This window comes from Anas platyrhynchos, chromosome 5 (genome assembly GCF_047663525.1).
Source record: "Anas platyrhynchos isolate ZD024472 breed Pekin duck chromosome 5, IASCAAS_PekinDuck_T2T, whole genome shotgun sequence".
Taxonomy (NCBI): Eukaryota; Metazoa; Chordata; class Aves; order Anseriformes; family Anatidae; genus Anas; species Anas platyrhynchos.
In genome coordinates, this window is record NC_092591.1 from 28,540,362 (window position 1) to 28,558,325 (window position 17,964).

At 38.8% G+C, this 17,964-nt stretch overlaps 2 protein-coding genes across 5 annotated transcripts in view; one reads left to right on the forward strand and one right to left on the reverse strand.

Moving 5' to 3' along the window:
* Nucleotides 1-14,669, reverse strand: part of TRPM5 (transient receptor potential cation channel subfamily M member 5) — a 53,143-nt gene extending 38,474 nt beyond the window's left edge. The window contains exons 1-4 of one of the 2 annotated variants that reach the window (XM_005019759.6): nt 14,536-14,669; nt 2,744-2,855; nt 1,223-1,370; nt 165-345 (exon numbers count right to left, since the gene is read on the reverse strand). In XM_005019759.6, coding sequence (XP_005019816.1) covers nt 165-345; nt 1,223-1,339 — 298 coding nt within the window. In that variant the 5' untranslated portion in view covers nt 1,340-1,370; nt 2,744-2,855; nt 14,536-14,669. Of the gene's footprint in view, nt 1-164; nt 346-1,222; nt 1,388-2,743; nt 2,856-14,535 lie in introns of both variants that reach the window. The other variant, XM_013099790.5, reaches the window with a different exon arrangement.
* Nucleotides 1-17,964, forward strand: part of KCNQ1 (potassium voltage-gated channel subfamily Q member 1) — a 408,405-nt gene that overhangs the window by 40,284 nt on the left and 350,157 nt on the right. The window lies entirely within an intron of this gene.

The window sequence follows — 17,964 nt, forward strand, 5'->3', positions numbered from 1 at the left end:
CAACATATATAAATAAAAGCTATTTAAATGCAAGTTGTAGGCTGCATTCGGCAAAGCCTCGAACTTCTAAAATAATCATGTGAGTGGGACCATTGATGCTAAAAGATCATTAGGTGTGAGAATATAGCAATGTAAATTTCTCCTTTAATGCCCAAAGCACTAACCTGTGCTTTGAGCTGCTTTTATGAGTCCTTTTTTTAAGGTGTCTCGTAGCCAAGGCTTCATCTGGAAATTTTCTTCTTCCCCTACTAAAGAGACGACCAAATTGGGAGCAGGTAGCTTCCATTTGTTGAGCATAACTTCAAATATAATTCCAGGATGAATAGTACACGGGACCTTAATAAACTTCAATAAACAAAACAAAAAATACTGAATAATAATAGTACAGTAGGATACAGTATTTTTCATGGTGAATACAGAGGTAAACGTATCATAATAATTAAATGTTTATTAGTACTCCTTGGGAACAAATTATTTGAGCGAGACCTGATAAGAAAACTAAGTTCCAGGATTAATTTAGCAGGTTTCTGCAAAATTTTCATCTTGTTAATCAGGTCAGTTCCATGGCTTCATTCTGCATTAAAGACTGATATTATCATTCTCTCCTTTAATGTTGCTACTCTTCTTTAACTGCCTCAGTTCCTCAGCAGTTTAGCAAAGCCAAGAAATCTCTTTAGGCACTACTTTTTTCTGAACTAGCTGAAATATTTGCCTGATTTCATGTAGGCAGCCCATTCCTTGCTGTGATCTTTTAGATTCTTATTGTGCTACACAAATCTATTGCTTCTTCCTGTTCTATATATATTAGCAGAACAGAAGGAAGGAACTTCGAGAGTTTTAAAATAGCTCAACAGTATGTTTTAAAAGTTGAAATCCACAGTGATTGATTACTTGGCAGAAAGTGTTTAAAACAGGGAAATGATGCAAAATGAAGGAAGCTGGGCGTGAGATTTTATTTTATTTTTTAAAGGAAAAAAGGTGTGAGCAACTGTACCTGTAGCAGGTCTGTGTGAGTCAAGTGTTTGAGTTCTCTTTGTTAATAGGTCTCATCTTGAATTTCGCTAGTATTCATGAAGGTATGGTTCCTACTTTGGTTTCAGTGTGGTGCCTAGCCCTGTGATATGTTGATCCTCACTATTATAATCTCTACCTTTAATGCTAAGCAAGTAACAGCTGAACAACAGCAACAGTGATAAAGGGTTAAAAGTAGTCATTGCTGTACCTTTCCACGTTTCTTCCCAGAAGCGGTGAAGTCGATTTCTCCTATGCAGTATGGCGTTTCTCTTTTGAAAGCTTCCTCTTTGTCACTGCTGCAGAATTTGGTTTCCATTTCCTCCATTGAATTTCTAACTTGATCACCAGGTTGTTCACTGAAATGATGGGAGAACTGGAAAATAAGTTGATTTAAACTGGAGAGGCCACAAAATCCACGAATTAATATCTAGTTGAGTAGTTAACTGTTCTACTATTTTAGTATTATTCTTATATTGGAGGCATTTGTGTCAGATACATGTACAGGAGGAGGTGGATTCCATACCAAAGCTTTGTAACTTAAGTTTATAAAAAGGCATGGAGGAGTAAGACATCTCGAGTCTCAGTTAGCAGGTAGAAAGCCAATACAAGATCCCATAATTTGTCTGAAATCATGTGTGATGTCTTTGAGTCCAAAAGTAAACCTAATTCTCCAAGAGAGAGAGGTGCCTCGGCCACAAACTATTGCAAGCAAAGGTTGAGCTGTGTCAGTGAGTGTCTGAGTCACAGTTTGTTGCTGTTGTTATGCATCATGCTACTAGACTGATATTATCCAACATGAACACTAAATAACTAAGTGATGGCATTGTATTCACCTGAATATTTATTCATTGTATTGTATTCATGTATTCACCTGATATATATTCATAAGCCAAAGTATCGAAAATCAGACTGTACTTAACAACATACAGTTCAAAAAGGGATGTGGCTTTGTCTATACGTGGCTACAGGAATGATAGCAAGTAATCCATCCTAGAGCAAAGGTCATATGACAGCAGTTGTTCTTCTGCATTACATGATGCTGGAAGAAGTCTTCTTGCTTTCCCTATTTTGCCCCCCAAAGTCCAGTATGACTGGACTGATATATTATGATTTAAAAATTATGGGTTTCAACCTGTCTGCCTTGCTACTTTTCAAAAACAAAACAATGAAATAGCTCTCTCCCTCTGCCTTCACCTGCATATTCAGTACATTGTTAAAAAAATTAAAAAAAAAATCCTTGTGATAGTAAGTCAGAAGTGGTAATCAACCCTGCATTAATGAGACCATATTCGTAAAATCTTTATTTCCTGGTCAAAGAGATTTGCTGTGGACTTTAAAAGTGGGTCAAACTAGCAAATCTCTTGTGGGTCCATTAGGATGCTCCAGCAGAGGGAGCAAGCCCTCCAGCTGTTTCCTTGGGCTGACAAGTCTGGGAAGCCTATATCTGGGCTGCCTCACTACTACAGTCTCTGTATTCTTTTCTTTTACGTTTTCCATGAAAAAGTTGTTTGGAGTTGCCCTTTTCTCAGATCTTCCTCTGAAAAATGGTTATGGACCCTCTCGTGATTTCAGTTTTTCCTTTTCAATTATTTACCACACCTTCCCCTCCCCACCCCTCAAAAATACTGCTCTCATTCTTCTCCCTGCCAGAACACTAGTTGCTTTTTGAGAGAAGGAAGTGTTTATTCTGAAAACCAGGATATCAGACTTTTCCGGGTAAGAGTCTTACCTAGAAGGCCTTCTTTCAGGTTATCGGTAATGGTAGTCACAACAACGTCCACCTTTTTGTTTAAGTCACTGGAGATGCAGCTTTATCTCCAAAGATCATAGAAAACAGTACTCTGGGGAAAAAAAATACTTGATACAGAGTCATAATAACACATTTTTAGTGATTCTGAAGTACAGAAATCACTTCCTGGAACTTGCAGACAGAAAAAAGTATTTAATTAGAAACGAGTATTCAGGACTGAATTCATGGGGTACATTTAGTCACTATTCATCACTGTCCTAGATAGCACACACAGATCTGTAACTGCACCCAGGCAATAAACTCAGAATAGATTTAAAAAGTAATTTAACCATTAATTTGGCCTCATGGTTAGGCCCCAAGTTTTTAATTTTAAGTCTAGTGCTAGATTCTAATTTACAAAATTGGACCATGTGGTTATCCATGATTTCTCTTTTGGAACAAAGGCATAGAATTACTGAGCCTTATAAGAAATCTTGCTGTATTTGGATAATTAATTTTGCCAGAAACAGCATATCATTTGGTTTTTAGTTTAGCAACAATTCTGGCTCTGGATGGTAGTAAACAACAGTGAAAGAGAGAAAAAACTATATAAGATAGAGAAGCTTTGTTCATAAGACATTATAATAAAGACTGAAAAGTGAGGTAGAGACTTGCTGAGACTTGCAGTATGATTGTAGTAACATACAGGTGTAAATGTTCCACCCAGTGGTGGTTATGGAGCAAGGAAATTTTGCTTTGGTGTTAAAATTGTGGGGAAGATTTTTAAAGGCTAATCTATAGATGCTGTGTAAGTGGGAGAATTAAAAAGTTCCTTACATTGAATATTGCAAAATCACTAGAAGGAAAAAAAAAAAAAAAAGCTGCATAAGATTTGCAGCTTGGTTCCTGAGCATAAAGGCTGACCCACAGTAAAAAATTTACAGTCATTTCAGCTACTGCAGTGTAATCCCTCACTGCTACAGGCAGAGTGACAGAACGTGGTATGGATTTGTTCAGTACTGCACATCCCCTTGTTTTGCACTGCAGGGGAGCTTCACTATATGTTGATCAGTCACCACAGAGACTTCATTCTGTCCCTAATATTTGAAGAAATAGATATATTCAGCAGAGGACATAACCTAGGAGGACATGACAGAGCTGACTGTTAGGCAAAGAGACATCTTACCAATTGTCAAAACACAGTTAGTTCCCTTTTGCTTATTAGAAGACAAAATGTGTAATATAATTACAGTTTTTTTTTGAGTGCCTTTCTCCTGGGTTTAATTCTGTCTTATTCTGCTTGGTTTTGGCTTTCACATAAGTCTCTGTAGTGGTTTCAAGGGCTATTGCTTTAAGACTTGAAGCTGCATTAGATTGCAACTATGTCAGGTCACAGCAATTGGGTCAAATCTTTCTGGTCAAAGTCATGACGTTCCACTGAAGTCAGCTTAGCTATGGTCAGCTTGCGTCACTGTAACATCACTGAGTGTTAATTGCAAGGGTCTGGTATAAGCCCATGCCTTGGGAAAGAAAAGACAGGTGGCCGGAAATAGGAGCATAGTCCAAGTACTTTTGAATGAGAGGAAAGGTAGGGAAGGAAGCAAAGAAGAGACAAAGATTATAAACTCAGCTGGATGGAGAATCAATGGGGGATGAGCAGTACTTCAGCATTTTTTCCCTCACCACATATTATTTTCTGTTGAATTTTTTCTTATAAAAACATCAATTGTAATTTTCTCCTAACTTTTAAATTGTTTTGCCATTCCATTAAGAGAGTGGCATTCTCACAGATAAAGGCAGATAGTTAAGCGATAAAGAAAATACCACAAAAATTTCACCTGCTCCAATCTGTGCATTCATATTTTAAATATGTTTTGCGTGTATATGTATACCTCGAGCAATGTTACTTTAGTTCTAATTCAGACTTAAGTACAGATTTTCTATCTAGGCTGCTGCTAGGTATTAAGTTTGTAGGTCAAATTCTGTCCTAGATGTTCCCGTTGACTATAAATACAAAACATCTATGGAAAGAATGTACCTCTAATGATTACCAGATTTGAAATATAACCTAGAAAACTATTTCTAACTAGCAAAGCAAGTTAAGACAATTATGAGGAAAAGACAATTGCCAGTTCCACCTACAGCTGGAAATGTGAGTCAATGTCATTTACGCTGGGGATGGCCTGATTAAATCATTCCAGGTGTCAGCCAGTTTCATGAATCATTATTTCTTTAACCTCATAAATGGGAGGTGTTAGAATTGTATCAGTGTACAACAAGTGCTTGTAACACTGGAGTTTGTGTGTCCTAGTGCTCTTAGCCCTTCATTTTAGGCAGTTCTAACTTTTTATTTGGACATTCTAGATTTCTGGGATGCAGGAAATAGGCAAGTACAACTTCAAGGGGGTAATTGTTATGGTTGCAGGGAATCTCTATAAGAAGGATCCTTATGGAGGTTCTTCCTACGTACAACCCTTTTTGGACTGTTCTCCCTCCTATCTTTACTTTCCTACTCTTCCTCTGTCATGCCTTCTCTCCCCTGGTCTCCTTTTCACTGCTGCTTCATTCCCACTTCCCCCCAGTCTTCTGGAGGATCTTTGCAACCACTGTCACTGCTACTTAGCCCATGGTGAATGTGCAGCTGTTACTCCGTGTGTGGTAACAACAGCACAGATCACTCGCCTCCAGATGGATGACAAGATTGTGGGTCCCTGTCATCTGTCCTTTGCTATGCTTATAGATGTTAACTGGGGAGTTGAGCTGTGTCCATGATGGGAACAGAGGCTAAACTGGACCCTTCCAAACACATCTTGTGAAAATGGGCCCAATGAATGGATGGCTTGACCTCAATTGGTATCTTCAAATGTAATCGTTGGATTAAGAGAGTAGGCGTACGGTATTCGTTAGCTCTTGGACTTAACAGTAGTAAGAATTCTCCTTCATACCAGTATGCAGATCAGCAGACTGGGACACACCCTGACTAAATCACTATTTGACTCCCCCACCTACTCAGGGAGTACATTTGAATATGCAGGTGAAATGATTAAATATAGTAATGCATCTGGGCCAGTAATGCTGCTCAGTCATGAGGCCCCCTTTTAGCTTCAGTGGCAGATGGAGCAAATCCCCCCCCTTTTTTTAAAATGTATTTTAGAGGAAGCTTTTGTGGAACAAAAGAAAACTGCCAATTACCTGTGCAGTTCATCCATGCAGGATGAGCTAGCAGTCCCAAAGAAAACTGAGCCTTAACTGTTGATGAGAAAAAGAGAGGGTTCACAGTAACAATGCAAGTGAGGAATGAGGGGTCTCTGCAATAGAGACAAACACAATGAACTTCTTGTGAGCAGAAATGTTCAGCTTCCCACGTGCATAATGGGATACAGTTGGCTAAACTTCAGTCCTATAGGAAAGGACCTAAGTATCTCAGGCAAGACAAGCGAAAGTGAGAAATGCCATATATGACGATATCAACAGGAGAGCCTGGGAGAAATCTGAAGTCACTCAGCTGTGCATCAGAACAGCTTCAGCTGTATTATTGTTTGGTTTGGGGTGCCAGGCTTGAAAAGAGTTATGGAATAGCTGGAGAAGGTTTGAGCAGGAGCAACAAGAATGAACAGGGACTTCACATTAAAAAAAAAAAAAAAAAAAAGGAACAAACTGGAGTTGCATAACCAAAAGTATAGAAGGGGAGGGATAAAGGGAGTGTAACAGCTAGTCAGGACAAAAAGATGGCGGGAGAGATGTGGGCTTAGTACTTAGAACTAGGATAGAAAGTAACGGGCTCAAGATAATAATTGTAATATGGCTGTCTGGGGATAAAATAATAACTACGTTCAGAGAAAGATTTCCCTGGAAAGTATGAAAACCCTTATACTGGTGGTTAGGGAGCTGGTAAAGCAGTGAGGCCACAGTCCTTGACTGTGATGGGTTCTGTATGTTGTGACCCAAAGAATGTGACCTTAACCTGCATGTCATTGCAACCCTAAGAGCTGCATGCATGTTTGTGGCTCTGATCATTGAGATGCATATATGCTTATGTAACTTTAATAATGGAAATGTTCCTATTGACTGTAGTGCAAGTACTCACTCAAGGAAAAATTGCATCAGTGAGTTTACTGGGTCAGCGCCAGCAAAAGAGTAATTCAATTATTTGCTTCCAGTGATAGCCATATTTTCTACTCCTGTCTTGAAACATAATCAATAAATATGCAGAACAAAGGAGCAGGGGAAACAGAATAAAGAAAACCAGAGAAGTGAAGAGCAAAGAATGCAAAATTCATAATAAAGGAAGTCTTTCAGCATGTGCTTTGAAGATGAATTGGTAGAATCTAATTGGTGTGTATGTTTAAGTGTGAAGAAACAAGAATAATGTTTCAATCAGGGGTAAATGTAATAGAGAAGGGGGGTGTAAGAGAAGACTGATTAGAAGCTAGGAGGAAAAAAAAAAAATCTAAGAATGGCAGTGAAAATATAAATACATAAGGTGTGAGACCTTTGTAGAGACTTTCCTTAGGGAAAATAAATGCATACATATGGTAGAGACTGATATATGTGTGTATATGCAATTATACACATTGTCTAGCTTACTTTTGCGTTGCAGCTTTGGAAAATGTTTGTCAGGAATTAGCACACTCAAATTCTGGAAACAATGCAAGAAATGTTTCTGTGTCACAGCATACAACTAGAATCATCTACTATGATTGCCAGGGAATTGCCAAATCATAAAGGCCTAGGGATGGCCCTGCTTGTGCAGGTGAATTGGACCAGATGACCTCCAGAGGTCCCTTCCAACCACAGCCATCCTGTGACTCTGAAATGTACCATCAAAAATTGTAGCCAGCTCTCCTGTGGGCTTTATCAAGTCTGTATCAAATAAATTTTTGAGAATTACATAAATAGATAAAGGTAGCAAAAGAAATTTGACTTATAGCGAGTGCAATTATAATTGTAGTGTAGGACTCCTCTCGCTGTCAGACAGGAGGGATAAGAAAAGCAGTTAAGTGCCAGAGGTGAAAGCTGAAGAGGTTCAACACGTACAAAGAAAATAACCTATAGAAAGGTTTCTATATACTTTAATTAGGACACAGATACAGAGCCTATACTAGGGGTTGACAGCAACTTTGGGGATATGTTCACTAACCATAGATTTTACGAGTGTGCAGACACAGGGTTAGGCCAGAGAAAATATTAATAGAAACAAGAAAATTGAAACAAAATCAAGTGAAGAAGTGAAGCACAGAAGTGGCCTAATAAAATACAAGTTTGGGTTAGGTTTTCTGATACATTTATATGAATTACCTCACTAGAATCTTTCAAAAAAAAACAAACATCAGCATTAGTTTTGTTTCTAGAGAGACAGCTGTTTAAAGAATGTTATCTGAAGTAACTTGTCTTTACTGAACATGTATGTAGTCAATAATCTGAACAAAATGTCAGAGGAGGAAAAAATATTTAAAAATCAAGCAATAAAAAGAAAAGATGAGTGGGAAGACAGTCTTATTACTGAACCAGCACAGGTTTTGTTTTAACATGTGCTAGAGTATGTCTCTCAAGCCTGATTCTTCCTGTAACTTCCAAGGCATAAGGATGTGAGGAAAATCAAGTATTTGCAGGAGTCTTCCCATTAGTTTCTAGGAGCGTGACTTGTGGTTTGGACAGGGTTAGCACCAAGCCTTTAACAAATGAATGTGCAAAATGCTAATGCAAATATAGGTACTTTGTCTTTTTGTTTCTGTCTCCGTCTGCTTAACATGGTAAAGAGCACCAGAGGCTATTTGAATAATGTACTTTTAGTGAGTTTGCAGAAATTTGCATATGGATGTCTGCCAGTAAATTTCATAGAAGTGGATTTATCTGGGGAGAAAACCAGAGAGGGTGGAGAGGCAATAAAAGGGAAATGAAGACATCAGGGAAGTAAATAATGGAAGGAGCAGATGGAACAGACTAGAGAAAACACGCATCAATACTGCTCGATTAAAATGAAGCGACTGGCTGTCCTTATATAGCACATTGTATAAAAGGGCTGGGGGGAGCTTGATGCTAGTTTCAAATACTCCTGGCCCTTCACTGCTCTGTTCCCACAGCATGGCATGCCACTTTGAAGCTGTGCCAACATAACTCTTTGTGTGGCCTCACAGCGAATCTGAGTTCACATAAAAAGAACTCATTTTTGCCAGGTCATTTTTCAGCAAAATTGGTTCACTTATGTGTATACAGCATGACACGCAAACTCCTGGGAATAATGTATTGTGAATCCACAGCCGTAGTTCATGCTGGAAGAAAATGTAAGAATATGGGAATGGTTCTGTTTCATAACAAATACCTTAGAAAGGGCAATATTCAGATAAGGCAGGCAAAATCATACACGAAAAACTTAGCTGAAGCTGGCTTGTACATGGACACTTGACAAATGACTGCTATTGAAAGCAAAGGACACAATGTGTACTATTGAAAACAGAAGGATTAGAAAATAAAAAGGACCACTACTCAGGAACTGGAAGGGCTTGAAATAATCTACTGTGGCTTTGCTCAGATCAGCTAGTATTTTTCATCCCTTAGATCTCTAGTACATTAGACTTGTAGAGTTTTCAAAAACTCACAGATTTGTTTCTCTTGAGGCCAACATCTGACTTCATAAAGTCAGCCCTTAGCATTAAGCAAAGACCTAGTCTTTTACAAATTCCAGTTTATAAACTATGCTAAAATAATCTTTACCTTATTTCAAGGTTGTCATGTGTACAATAAATGTGTACAATTTCATGCTTTCAACCGTACTTTCTTTTTTGAAAAATGCAGTTGGGGAGGGGTATGGGGAGAGTGGAGGGCAACCAAACCTTCACATTGTTTCCTTGTGTGACTGCTTTCATCATCACCTATTTATATGAGTTTATTCAATGCTTTAGGCAAATTTTGTAAGCTTGAAAGGGAAGTATATTCAAAACATAGACTTCGTTTTGCATAAAACAAATAATTTAGGAAAATAATTTATTCTGTTGTTTCTTAAATACAACAAAACTGTAGACACAATTTCCTTTCTTTTAACATTTTGAACTTGGTGCACTGTGCAAAAATGTTAGTGGCAAAATTGTTAATTTCCTGTTCAAATTTTCTCCTTGATAATATGTGAATTCCCCTCTGTCTTTTCAGTTAGCTAAAACACTGAAGTTGCGTTTGGATATGATTGTTCATTTCAGGAGGGCTTGAGCTTTAGAACCTAAGTGCTGCACACTTAGAAATCACACTCACTGAAGGCACCAAGGTGTATTTTTACAACCTTTCCTAGAAACTTGAATCTCTCGCAACTCCTATAAGCCCTGGCAGCCCTAAATTTTAAAATATATGCTTGTCATCCACTACAATGAAGCCCGTCCTTTTTTTGTTTTTCTTTCTTATTGATAGCATTTATTTTTAACTCAGGGTGGCAGCAAACCATAGCTAATTTGTTCTTTGGCAGTCTTTCTTAGATTTCTTTTCAGATAGATATAGATCAGATCCAAATGAATAAGGAGATTATAAAACTGCGAAGCACAGAAGAAAGTGTCTGAAGGTGGATGAAAATGGTTGACCCAGGGCTGTTAAGGATGGCTTCAGTGTACAGGAGAAAGATAGACCTCACTTAGGTGTTTGGGATACTTGAGAATATTTCTAACTACAGTCCTTGCCCGCAGATTAGCAAGAGGCACGTGCTGGCAGGCACAGGGATTCCAGCTCTGTTAAATTTTGTCTGTATTAAAAGTCCCTATTTTCCCCCGTGTCTATATTCTTTCCCTATGTCTGTAATGGTTCTGCTGGCAGGTGTACTCACAGCAGTAGCCAGTTATAATCACCAGGTAGATATTCAAATGCAGTGAACTCTGCCTAACAGAGGTTAACATGCTGTAGGAGAGAAATAAAATAGCAGATGCTTCTGTTCGCTTGATCTTTATACACATATAAAGTATTACCTTGTTCAGTTTTTTTCTGCTTGCAGGGTCTTGTTTTTATTGAGATGAAATGTGGAGATCAAGGAAAAAAGGAAACAAGAATGTTTAAGCACAAACAAATCCATAAGCCATCTCCTCACAGGTTATGCCACAGCGTGGGCCTATTCAGCAAGCAAGAGTTTAGATTAGCACTTCAGTAGTTACTATGTTGTTGGATACTCTTGTTTGAAATATGACAGAATTCCTATTAATATTTCTGCTATAAAGTTGGATCATAACTCTAGCTAGGGTAAAGTTTCTGTAGTTGCAGAAATGTGGATCTACATATATAGAAGATTTGACAATGCTATTTGCATAAGAAATGAAAAAAATAGATGCACATGCAAGTTCTAATTAATTACAGGATGCAAGTACAGAAAAGCTTAAGAAACCACTTTTTCACTTGCCACAAGTCTCATAAAAATAAATAAGACCTAGAACTCTGTAATTATTATTAGGAACAGAAGTGCAGATTTAAAATGTAGCTGTAAGAACACTTAACTTGTACGATTACTGTTGATGTGCTCTGTCCTACTCAATGTTGGTTATGGCTGATTTGCCCAGAGAAGCTGTGAATGACCCATTCCTGGAAGTGTCCAAGGCAAGGTTGGATGGGGCTCTCAGCAACCTGGTCTAGTGAGAGATGTCACAGAATCATCTAGGTTGGAAGAGACCTCCAAGATCAGAGTCCAACCTCTGACCTAACACTAACCAGTTCTCCACTAAACCATATCACTAAGTTCTAAATCTGAACATCTTTTAAAGACCTCCAGGAAAGGTGACTCAACCACTTCCCTGGGCAGCCTATTCCAATGCCTAACAACCCTTTCAGTAAATAAGTTATTTCTAATATCCAACTTAAACCTCCCCTGGAGCAACTTTAGCCTGTTCCCCCTTGTCTTATCACCAGGCACATGGGAGAATAGACAACCCCCACCTTACAGCCTCCTTTAAGGTACCTGTAGAGTGCAATAAGGTTGCCCCTGAACCTCCTCTTCTCCAGGCTCAACAATCCCAGCTCCTTCAGATGTCTCTCATAAGCCTTGTTCTCCAGACCCCTCACCAGCTTCGTTGCCCTTCTCTAGACTCACTAGTGCACCTTGATGTCCTTCTTGTAGCGAGGGGCCCAAAACTGAACACAGTACTCGAGGTGCGGCCCTACCAGAGCCAAGTACAGGGGGATGATCACTTCCCTGGCCCTGCTAGCCACACTGCTGCTTATACAGGCCAGGATGCTGTTGGCCTTCTTGGCCCCCTGAGCACACTGCTGGCTCATATTCAGCTGACTATCCACCAATACTCCCAGGTCCTTCTCTGCCTGGCAGCTTTCCAACCACTCATCTCCCAGCCTGTAGCTCTGCTTGGGGTTATTGCGCCCCAGGTGCAGGACCCGGCACTTGGCCTTGTTGAACTTCATACAGTTGGCCTCAGCCCATCAGTGCAGCCTATCCAGATCCTCCTGCAGAGCCTTCCTGCCCTCAAGCAGATCGACACATGCACCTAACTTGGTGTCATTTGCAAACTTACTGAGGGTGCACTCAATGCCCTCGTCCAGATCATCGATAAAGATATTAAAGAGAACTGGCCCCAGCACCGAGCCCTGGGGGATGCCACCAGTGACCGGCCTCCAACTGGATTTGACTCCATTTACCACGACTCTTTGGGCCCGGCTATCCAGGCAGTTTCTAACCCAACGAAGCATGCGCCAGTCCAAGTCAAGAGCAGCCAGTTTCTTGAAGAGAATGCTGTGGGAAACGATGTCAAAAGCCTTGCTGAAGTCAAGGTAGACCACATCCACAGCCTCTCCCTCATCTACTAAGCACGTCACTTTGTCATAGAAGAAGATCAGGTTCATCAAGCAGGACCTGCCTTTCATAAACACATGCTGACTGGGCCTGATTGCCTGGTTGCCCTGCAAGTGCCGCGTGATGACACTCAAGATAATCTGCTCCATGAGCTTCCTTGGCACTGAGGTCAAACTGACAGGCTTATAGTTTCCTGGGTCTACCCTCCAGCCCTTCTTGTAGATAGGCATCACATTTGCTAGCCGCTGGTCAACAGGGACCTCCCCTGATAGCAAGGACTGCTGATAAATGATGGAAAGCAGATTGGTCAGCTCTTCCGGCAGTTCTCTCAGCACCCTCGGGTGGATCCCATCCGGCTCCATCGACTTGCGTACACCCAAGTGCTGTAGCAGGTCACCAACCATTTCCTCATGGTTTGTGAGGGCCATATCCTGCTCCCCATCCCCTTCCACCGGCTCAGGGTACTGGGTATCTAGAGAATAACTGGTCTTGCTGCTAAAGACTGAGGCAAAGAAGGCATTAAGCACCTCAGCCTTTTCCTCATCTCTTGTAACTAAGTTTCCCCCTGCATCCAGTAAAGGATGAAGATACTCCATAGTCCTCTGCCCATGGCAGGACCATGCCAATATCCCTGCCCATGGTGGGTTTGTGTATGTGTGTGTAATTAAATGATCTTTAAGGTCCCTTCCAACCCAAACCATTCTGTGATTCTAGGGTTACAATACTGACTTAAAAAAAAAAAAAAAAAAAAAAGCATAGTGTAAAATGCAGAATAATATTCAACATAAAACTGAAGCAGGCTACATATTCATCTGGGGTGATGCTAATTAGTAGACAGTCAATTTATTTCTCCAAAGGTCTTAAAAAGTCTATTTTAAAGGTAAAAGACCTAGTGTTTTTAAAAACTGTGTACCTAATTTTAATTAGATGAGCAGTTCCCTTGAGCTATCTGCTAGAATCAAAAGAATTCCATAAAGTTAAAAAAAATAGCAAAAATGAGGATGACTTTCACCTTCATTTATTATTTCTTTTTTAGTTTACTGGGAGATCATGCTTTCCCAGATGAAGAGTTAATGAAGAACAAATTTAACCAAACTCTGGCCTGTCAACATTCCTGCTTGTGTTCCCTGTGATCCTGTCTGAATGCAGGGTCTTCACAGACAGTTAACTGCCTTTTATCAGAAACCTTCATAATGAGGGCTTTTTCTAAATAAACTTTGGTACTTAACATTCAGAAAACCAAGTCTGTTCTGAATGCACGAGGAGAGCTGAACAGCACAGTGCACAGATACGTTAGGTGTATGCTTATGCCCTAAGCTCATGGGGCTGGTAGAAGAATCCCACAGAGCACAAACCTGCAGAGTAGGACAGCAGAAGGCATGGGTACACCTTTCTACTCTGCTGTCTAAGAAACAGCTGTAGAGCAGAAACCTGCCTACTGTACCAGTTCTGCAGTTTGTTATTATCAGACCAAAAACAGTAGCCAAAGATCAGGTAGATAAAAAATCTGTGAAGATTTGGAGGCTTATTCTTAGTGCAAGGTAAATGTCTAAACAGTGGAGACTGCAATAATAGAACATTGTTGAGGTCTAATTGCAAAATCAATATAGGAAGTTAGGTACTATTGGTGTAAAAACATGTTTTCATATACTGAACAAAAAAACAACTGATGGAAAGTGATCTGGATCATGGATAAAGAAAAACAACAACGAGCTTGTGAAATTCCTAATGCAGAAAATCTGGAAGTTTTGCATCTACTTCACTAATCAGAAGGAGAAAAGAGTAGCAATATCTATTTTATGTCACTGCTGATTACTCACAGGTGATGAAGGGAAAGTAAAATGTTAAGTAACTATCTCCTCTTAGCTGAGTCACAATCATCTCTTTTTAAACTTCAAGAAAACAATCTGCCTTTCTCTCCCAGGGAGAGAGAATTACTCTAAAGGCTCTAAGTAAGTACTAGCAATGCACATAACAACTCTTACAGTGCCTATATAAATTTATGTAGTATAGCTAGTGATCCTACCTGCTGGCTGTTCTTTGCAGTAGGCATGACTCTCCAGCTGTAATGCTGAAGTTGCACTGAGGTGGCTGTTGTTACCAATGTTATTTGATGCTGCTCCCTTTTTATGAGGAAAGAGGAAGATGTTACCACATTACTAGGCACACCTGGCCTCCCAAACTCATGACAATGAAAGTAAACATTGCTAGTATACAATGATAACAACAGCTCTTCTTATGTCAAACACGGAGATGCAAATAGCAAACATTTACCTGTAGCAGTAATGGGATATACAGTTACTAGAAACAGACAACCAGCAGCAATGTACTTTAGATGTGAATATAGTTTCTAAATTAGCTTTTCAAATGATTGCAGTAGAATGAATATTCAGTAGCTGCATCAGCAACTAACTCTCCTTTCTTACTGGAAGGAGTTACATGCCTCATACCTGCTTTCCCCAGCTGTAAGAAATCCTTAATAAACTTCCCAGAGTGCATGTATGCAGTCTAAGTGCTCTCTAAAAGGCTTAGATTTCTGAACAAACACTGTCCATTTATCTTCACAGATAAATTCAAGTTTTGGTGCACAGCATGTCAGCTTTAATTTTGTGTTCATTTAAGGGAATTATTCTGTATTTAGGGTGTAAATGTTGCATCACCGTGCTTTCTTAGGTAACTTGCCTTTGGGGCTTTTTGATATAAAACATCTCACTCAGTATGAATTATTGCAGTTCAAGCTACTTTGAACAAGCCGAAGATATGCCCAACCTTTTCATTTTTTTCAGGATCAGTCATATGTTTATGCAAATATTTTTTGTCCTTGGCTATCAAAATAAGTGGTTGGAGTTCTACTTTTATTTTATATATATATATATTATATATATATACATATTTTTATATATAAATGTATATTTGGTATTTCAGCATAAGTTGATATATCCATAAACATTTGGTGTCCTTAGTAGAGATTTCTCTATTTTCGCCTTAAATTTATCTTTCATCTGCAAGTCTGGTTTTCTTTGTGCTTTGTTTCTAAAACTTTCAGAAAATGTCTCTGATATCCATTTCAGTTTGATTAGATTACAAAATGACCTAAAACCAGTCAGATATCCAAATTCTACTTGTTCAAGAAAAGAGCAAATTTTGTTTCGCCTCATGCTGACCTGTAATTATTCTGGATTGCTCCAAAATTTCCTTTGTGTGTACATACTTGTCACTATTTTTGCTTTTTAAACCACCATTGTTTTTGTTAATGCTTTTATTTCTAGGAATATAATTGTGTTAAATTCCATTACATCAGTCGTAAAAAGTCCTTTATCCTTGATCTTTGTTATAATAGTAACAGTTGCTTGAGGTATAACAACCTGAAATTAAGCATGACCATAGTCAAGAAATTTTCTTGGAAATATTGTAATATGTTTCTCTGAACAAAATTGTAATATATAGTGTTGAAGGCACTGGCCTTTTTTGTCCAGATTTGACTGACTAAGGAGCAATACTAGGTCTGATACCAAACACTTCATGTACCAGGTAACTTGCAGATAGTAAGACTATTTCAGTCCCTCCTCGGCTATATTTTTTGCAAGTCTTGTCTTTGTAGAAGTCCTGTATGCTTTTTATATTCTTAAGTAGTATTTATGTTTGCCTGACAGAACATCACAGGTTTTTATTTTGTTTGCTTCTTGTTTTGTTTTCCCTTCTGCTCTAAGCAGATATGTTTATTATTAGCGTATTTCTTAGACAGTTTCACTACTTTTTTTGAACAATTCTGGTAAGTCTTGGTGATTCTGACCAGTTGTTGCACCTGTGCATCCATTTCCCTTCCTGGTAGCTTTTCAGCTTTCATGTCAGTCTGCTAAGAGGGAAATAATGCTTGAGTAGGAATACTCATAACTTATTGTTGTCTTACAAATGTTTGAGACTGGAAGTTTTGTAAGCTTCTGAATGCATCTTTTATACTGCAAATGCATGACACCATTTATTCTGCCCTTGCAACTGGCTTGCTCGTTCTGCCAGTTTATGTGCAATGATTTATTATGTACAGTCCTTTGTGTTGTAAGGTGAAACCTCCATTTCAGTGTTCCTTGAATTGAGCAGTCTTCTAACCTAGCACCTGAGTTTGAGTTTGCTGAATTTTCAACAGAATTCCCCATTTCTCCTCTGACTATTAACTCCAGGCACTGATGTGGTGACAGGTCATGTTTATATTTTCTTTGTGTGGTGGTTGGTCTGTAACTTAAAAGATCAGTGTTATCACTTACAAGTAATTAGTTATATGCGGCTGATAAGTCAGGTTATGTCCATTTCTGTGTTCATGTGGTGAAGTTTCATAGAAGGAGCAAATACAGGGAAGAGGATGCATCTCTGTATGGTATTATCAGCAGTTAAAGTATTTATTGAAGTTTGTTTCAATTCAAAACACACACGACGTCTTGATTTAAAATCCTAATGTTGTTGGTTCTGTCTGCACACCGCAACATTTTACAGTGTTTCAGAGTATCCCTACCTTTGCAGTGACTAATCCTGTTTCTCCTCTTCACCAGCAAATCTGGGTGCTTAATGTACCATGGCATTTACCATCACAGCTACAAAGGAGGACAGTGCTATTATCCCATTTACAAGTTAGGAACCTGGGGCACAAATAAGATCAATGACACACCTGAGCTCACACAGGAAGTCTGTAGGAGAACTGGGGAGTGAACTCTGGTCATTCAAGTTCAACGTTAGAGACAGTAACTTTCCTCTTTAATGGTGGACTGAAAATACTTCCTTAAACTCAGTATACATAGAGGAATTAAGCTTACAGTGCTCTCTTTGATAATTTTTTATTAAATTGCAAATTTGGGCAATGTATCAAGTTAAAGTCCATTTTTTAATCTTTTTTTTTTTGTTTGTTTGTTTTGCATTGATGACTACTCATTATCACTGAAAAGAGAGAACCTTTGTGACATATTTGCAATTGCTTTCTTACTCTTCCTTGCTCTTTTAATTTTATAATGGTATTTCCAGATTTTTTTTCTGAGATTTTCCTGGTCCTATATTGTATTTAGATTGCAGTGGTAAATCAGTATTTGACAATTCATGTAATTCTGCTCTTCCCATCAAACTAAGTTATTAGTAATTTATTGTATTATTAACATGAGAGAATCATTTTACAAGTAGTGTAAAGAGATTCATTGCTGCTACGCATAATCAATGGGATGGTAAAAATTGGGTAGAGGTAGAGGGTTCTTTTATATTGAAAAGGCTCTGCAAAGGCAGTACTGAAAAATTGTTAGTGTCAGATTCCCGACTGCATCGAATTACCGTATTATGACTCAGTTTACAGCAGATAAGTAAATGAGTAGTGTTTTGGTTTTACTGTGTTGAGAGAAGTCATTGAATCACCTTCTCTTTAGAGTATCAGGTCTCTTGTGTTCAAAAATAGGATCATTTCCTTAAGCTACTTTGTTCC